General features: G+C 37.1%; 2 protein-coding genes across 2 annotated transcripts; both read left to right on the top strand.

Moving 5' to 3' along the window:
- Window positions 1–780: 780 nt before the first annotated feature.
- On the top strand, window positions 781–1,963 carry BDF20DRAFT_816663 (Rieske Fe-S protein; the record flags this gene model as incomplete). The annotated part of the gene is made up of 4 exons (XM_053077176.1): window positions 781–934; window positions 1,238–1,640; window positions 1,724–1,848; window positions 1,926–1,963. The coding sequence occupies 4 exons, from the start codon at window positions 781–783 to the stop codon at window positions 1,961–1,963; spliced, it is 720 nt and encodes a 239-aa protein (XP_052938562.1).
- A 286-nt stretch (window positions 1,964–2,249) lies between these two features.
- BDF20DRAFT_407714 (uncharacterized protein) lies at window positions 2,250–5,566 on the top strand. The gene is made up of 4 exons (XM_053075391.1): window positions 2,250–3,304; window positions 3,396–3,560; window positions 3,649–5,074; window positions 5,173–5,566. The coding sequence occupies exons 1-4, from the start codon at window positions 2,467–2,469 to the stop codon at window positions 5,333–5,335; spliced, it is 2,592 nt and encodes an 863-aa protein (XP_052938561.1). The 5' UTR covers window positions 2,250–2,466; the 3' UTR covers window positions 5,336–5,566.
- The last annotated feature ends 367 nt before the right edge of the window (window positions 5,567–5,933 follow it).

Here is a 5,933-nt window from a genome sequence, read left to right as displayed (position 1 = left end):
TTAACAAAAGTAGTATTCTTTAGTGGTAAGGTTAGATGCCATCAATGCTGATTGGAATAAATAAAGTATGTACACAGACATTCTTTTTTCTTCAACAAAGGATTAATGAGATCGTTTTTTATAGAAGACGTGCAAAATGGTGATTCAAAATATGGGTTCAGGGACAGATACTTGCAACAAGAATGCCCTTCTTATAATAAGTCTATATCCTTAATTACAACCAACGTAGCTTTATGAGGGGTGATTAAATGCATGTTTGCTACGACTCTAGCAATAGTTGCCTATGACAATGGAAACAGAAGCCAACCAAACCACAAATAAATATGCCAAGCAAATGGAATTTTTTAGAGGAGGACGCTTTTAAGATACCAATTCTTGCGGCCTTTTTTCTGGCTTTTTAACGGTATAAGGATCAGCTCACTCTACACTTTCTGGCAGGAAACAAAAAAATCAAAAAAGAAAAGTAAACGTCATCAGAAAAACGAAAATTCCGCTGCTGGAGAAAAATGGGAATTTTTTCTTACCTGGAGTCAGGGCCCTCCACACATACACACCTCACAATTGCGGGGCTAATTTTTCACCTCTTTCCATTGTTCTCTTTTTTTTATTCTTCTTTTTTACAAGCAATCAACATCAAACAACGCAGCAACTACAACAAGAATAAGAGAAAGTTTTGAACTTTTTTCACAATCAATAACTATATACACAATCTCCCCACTCTTTAATTTATTACAAAAACCACGTTAGTTTTCATATAGACTTCAACAACAAGAAACAAAAATGGCTACAGCTTCATTATCTCGCACATTTGCTTCTACTATCACAAACCGTTCTTACACAAACCTTCCTGCTTCAGCAAATGCATTAAAGAGAATTTTTACTTTATCCAACACCAAATCTGAAGACGAACAGAACCAACCTCATGTTTCAACCAGTGACTCTATGTTCAACCCTTTAGTTAAGCAAAGATCCACCGGTGGTTTGGTCAACAGATCCACAGTCAATGGTAAGATACATACACGTTTTGTAACTTTTATAGATGTTATTACAACCGATAAGGGGAAAAAAAGAGAGAGAGAGAGAGACGAAAAGGACAGAACTTTGAGTAGAGGGATGGTTGAAAGGATCATTTCGCAAGCATCGAAATAACAGATGATAGAGAAAAACTGACAGGCCTATTTTTTTGTTACATCATTCATACGAAAAATAATAGTTGGACCTATTAATCAATTCCAAGTTCGCCTCAACCACACTACAAGTATCCCTGACTTCTCCAAATACAAGAAAGAAAGACATACTGGTGAAGGCAGTCGCAACTTTGCTTACATGATGGTCGGTGCTACTGGTCTTCTCAGTGCTGCTGGTGCCCAAGCTACTGTTTCCGATTTCTTGGCCAATATGTCTGCTTCTGCTGATGTGTTGGCTTTGGCTAAGGCTGAAGTTGATTTGAACACTATTCCCGAAGGTAAAAACGTCACCATTAAGTGGAGAGGCAAGCCTGTCTTTATCCGTCACCGTACCCAAGCTGAAATTGAAGAGGCGAACCAAGTCAACGTTCAAGAATTACGTGACCCTCAGCAAGATGCTGAAAGAGTAAAGGATCCCAGCTGGCTCGTCATGTTGGGTGTTTGTACTCATTTGTAAGTTACTGTTATAGATTTGGAAGGTTCAAGAAAAAAGGCAAGAGAAACTAAATGTTTTTTTTCTTTTTGGAAACTATTAGGGGTTGTGTACCTATTGGTGAAGCTGGTGATTACGGAGGATGGTACTGCCCTTGTCACGGTTCTCACTACGATATCTCTGGTCGTATCCGTAAAGGTCCTGCACCACTTAATCTGGAAATTCCCGGTAAGTCTTTATATATGCTACAATACTTTTTCTACTGCGAAATCAATCACTAACTGTATCTCCTTCTGATTTTATAGAATACCAAATCAACGAGGATACACTCATTATCGGTTAGAATAATACAATAAACACTTAAAAAATCATACATTTGTCGACAATTCGAAACAGCAAACAACAATTTTTATCTTTTCTAATTTCACTATTCTTTATTATATATTTATTTCTTATGAATAAAACACCAAAAAAAAAAGAAAGAGTAAACTTATACTCATGCTTATGTAACTGAGGACCTTAACTGCTCGCACTATAATTATACAAAACAAGGGGGAGCCAATCGAAATTGTTCTTAATTTGAATGCTTTTTTGTTTGATCCTACTGTTGCTGGACCCCCTCTTTTCTTTCTCTTGTACTTTATTGTCAATAAATTTAACATAACTGCGTTGTCCATTTTTGTTTCCATTGCTTATTCCCTCTTCCTATTGCATGTGCATTCAGGCCACAAGTATTTAAACAGTTACATTTTGGCACTTCTCGGACAAAACTACTTTATCATTCGTTTGCCCTTCTTTCTCAACATAGAACAAGTCACTTTCGAACAAAAAAAACAAACAATAGTCATGGTTGGCAGTGTCATAAATCAGCAGATAGCTTTCTCTGCTCATCTGCCACTGAAAGAACCTTTGGTCATCACTCATCTCATTGCCACCATCTTGACTTTATTCGCTTGTTTTCCGTTTCTTGTACTATTCCAACCACGACCACAAACAGAAAATCAATCTATATCTCATTTATGTACCAAACGTCAAAAGATCTACTATCATTACCTATTTAGAGCAATATGCATTTTGCTAGTTATAAGCTCTTCTCTCGGACTGTATATCATATGCGAACATTTACTACTCCCATCCTCTACGATTGCCTCGAATACAACGACAATATTGTACGTATGGAGCTTCTTGTGCTTATTCACCACTTTTTCCTTTCAACTATTTGCTATGCATTATTACTCCATGTCAACAAGAAATAAACAGCAAGAAACAGACAGTAACAACAGCAATAGCAACTTAAGCAGGAAGAAAAAAAGCCATACGTTGGTTTTCCTGCTTGACAGCAGCATGAACAGATTCAACAGGTTCCTATCAAGCAAAAAACAACTTGTAATGACTGTGATCAGTGGATGGCCTGCAGGCCTTCTCCTTCTCACAATGGCTCTAAACTACATTACCATAGTACTTTATACATTAACAGAGAGCGATATGGTTAATGAAGGTATTGAAAAGTATTCGATCTATCCTATATCCATTCTTCTAGGTGTTGGGTTTTTAGTCTATGGTACAACAATTTTGCTACATTTACTTTCTGTCATACAATTACCTCGTCCATCTACGCCAGAATATTATGAAAGTGTTCTACTTATTTTATGGGGCTTGATAATGTTATGTTTTATGAGTACTGGTAAAAAAACATATGTGTATGGTGCTTGCATGAGTGGTATCCTTTCTAACTTTTTTTCTTTTCAATTTCCCGACTTTTGTGTGATTTTCAGGCACAACAATTCCCAATTTAGGATCAGGTTGGCGGGCTATTAATCTAGGCTTATTATGGTTTACAGGTGGAATATTCTCAATCAGTTTAAGCTTACAAACATGGATGCCCTTTTTAAGAGAAAAAAACATTGTGAATGCGTTAGTGGTTTGTTTGACAGGGAGAGGTAAATGAGAGAAATAATTTGAACTAGACGGGAGTTCAATCCAAATCTAATGGATCAAGCAATTACTACTCCTGTTACTTTTATCCAGCTATTGCTGTGACATATTTCGATGATCCTTATATCAATGAATGCCACACTATGCTAGGATACCTATGGATAGGAGCAGCAACATCACGTATCATCCAGATTGCCTTTCGTAAATCACCTTCAGAAAATATACCACAACAGCTGCTATCTCAACAAAGCTTCTATGAAGATGACGATAAAGATATGCTTGAAGACGAAGAGGAAGAATTCACTACAGCTGAGGCCGCATTTGCCAGGAATCACAAAGATGTGCTGGGGAAAACACATAGAAAAAACAAGTGTAGACATACAGTAGTCTGTGCATCCATCACAATAGTGTTTGGACTATTGGCTTCCATTCTGACAATATGTAGTGGTATATTACTCATAGGATCCACCCAGGGATGGATCAACCACATACGCTATTACATATCGGACCCATCCACATACATCAATGTTATGCTGGCCATATCGTTTATTTGGTCTGCCTATATTAGCGGGCTATGTACATTGTACAAATACATTAAAAGACGAAATAAACTTAGTGAATATGAGTATCTGGAATTATCAACCACACCAAAAGGCACGTCAATAGCACCCTACGACTCATCACATCACGTTTATCAATTGAAAGATCAAACAGGGCTATTACCATTAGCATCTTTATCTTCCTATAGACCCATCGATCAATCCAACTCTGATGAAAGAAGGGAACAACATTGTTCAATGACAGGATACAGCTTGACTAACGATACAAAGGTCCCCTCAAATATCATGCCTGGTTCTTCCGACCCCTCTTGTATCGATATTTTGCCATCCGTAGATACTACTGCTGATAGTCCAAGGTCTAAACAACACATCTTAACATCTACTCCAACCACGCAATCAACAAAGGTAAAAAGGCCAAAGGTCGATAGGATTATAACAGCAGTAAGTGGAGCTCCATTTTATTTACCAACAATCAGCAATTCAACCTCACCTCAAACGTCTGTTAGAACGATGCGACCATCAGAATACCGTGCTAAAAGGAGATCGCTGCTCCTCCAGTCGCCCAGTATAAACAGTCCAGCAGCTTCCAATGCTATTTTCAACTATAATAACACTAATGAAACCAGCACTGCTGCTGGAGATAAACGTTTCAGTGGTGTTGGTGGCGTTATACCTGATGAAGTCTTTCTTGTGCGCAAGAACGAACGTTACCATCAACACTACATACCTGAAGATCGTCCTAAGACACATACTGTAACGATAACAACCTCACCATCTTCAATGCCAATCTCTTCACCTGGTAGAAGCACACTTATTGAAGAGTCCCCTTCATCGCCTCTCCCACAGAACAGTAATGACCACCATGTCCAAAGTGATTATTTTCAACAAAATAGCACCACTATTACAGCAGCAGGAATAGCATCATCATCAGCATCGTCATCCTCAATAAGTAGAATCAGGTAAAGGGCCTTTTACAAAAAATTTCCACTAGATCAATACTACACATTTTAAGGTTCAAACACCTAACCGCACATATACACATATATATAAAAAAAAGCACAGGTATTCTGCTTAACAGAGGACAGGGACAACAATTCAATCATAGGTGGTCTCATCCGCCTGCACCTCCTTTGCAAAAATACACTCCTACTCCTGCTACCACAACCAGCAATAGTTCTTCTAGTGCAGCTTTTTCAAGTTTATCGAAGCGAACGTTATAACAGTGAAAAAGTTCACTCGTTGCCCATCTGCCATTACTATTAGAATATTTACATTATACCTATTTCTTTGTCTACTCTGTTTAGAGAGATAGATACTTACTTTATACCATAACTTTATATACTTTTATTTTATTATTGGAATAACATCAGAGTAATTTTGCGAAATCTTCTCTTCAATACAATTGTTACATTGTTCCATTAACAACACAACATTTCTAGCCTCTCAACCCATTCAGTTGTCATCTGAAAGTTATACGTTTTTCATGATTGTTTTTCGTTTTTCCAAGAAAATAATTTCATGTTGAGACAGATTACAAAGCTGAAGAATATAATAAACTTTCATATGGCTTTATCTTCTATTATACCAGCCTTGGGTATGTATAGTCTTGTATTAAAAGATGTTGAAAATGTGATAAAAAATGTATAACCCATTTTTCCTTTTAGCAATTTGGAGAATTGGATAAATGATATACTGTATGTAATCATGATGGTTGATTACTGAAAAAGCTCAACAATCAGCGCCATTTAATATGAATGACTATTCGTATTTTATCTTGCATTGCTATTATATACTAATGGAAGCTTATTGTCTCTGTAC

Source organism: Mycotypha africana (genome assembly GCF_025528875.1).
Source record: "Mycotypha africana strain NRRL 2978 chromosome Unknown BDF20scaffold_3, whole genome shotgun sequence".
In the NCBI taxonomy this organism is placed as follows: domain Eukaryota; kingdom Fungi; phylum Mucoromycota; class Mucoromycetes; order Mucorales; family Mycotyphaceae; genus Mycotypha; species Mycotypha africana.
Note: the sequence above shows the minus strand (reverse complement) of the source record. Positions and strands in the feature narration are given on the sequence as shown.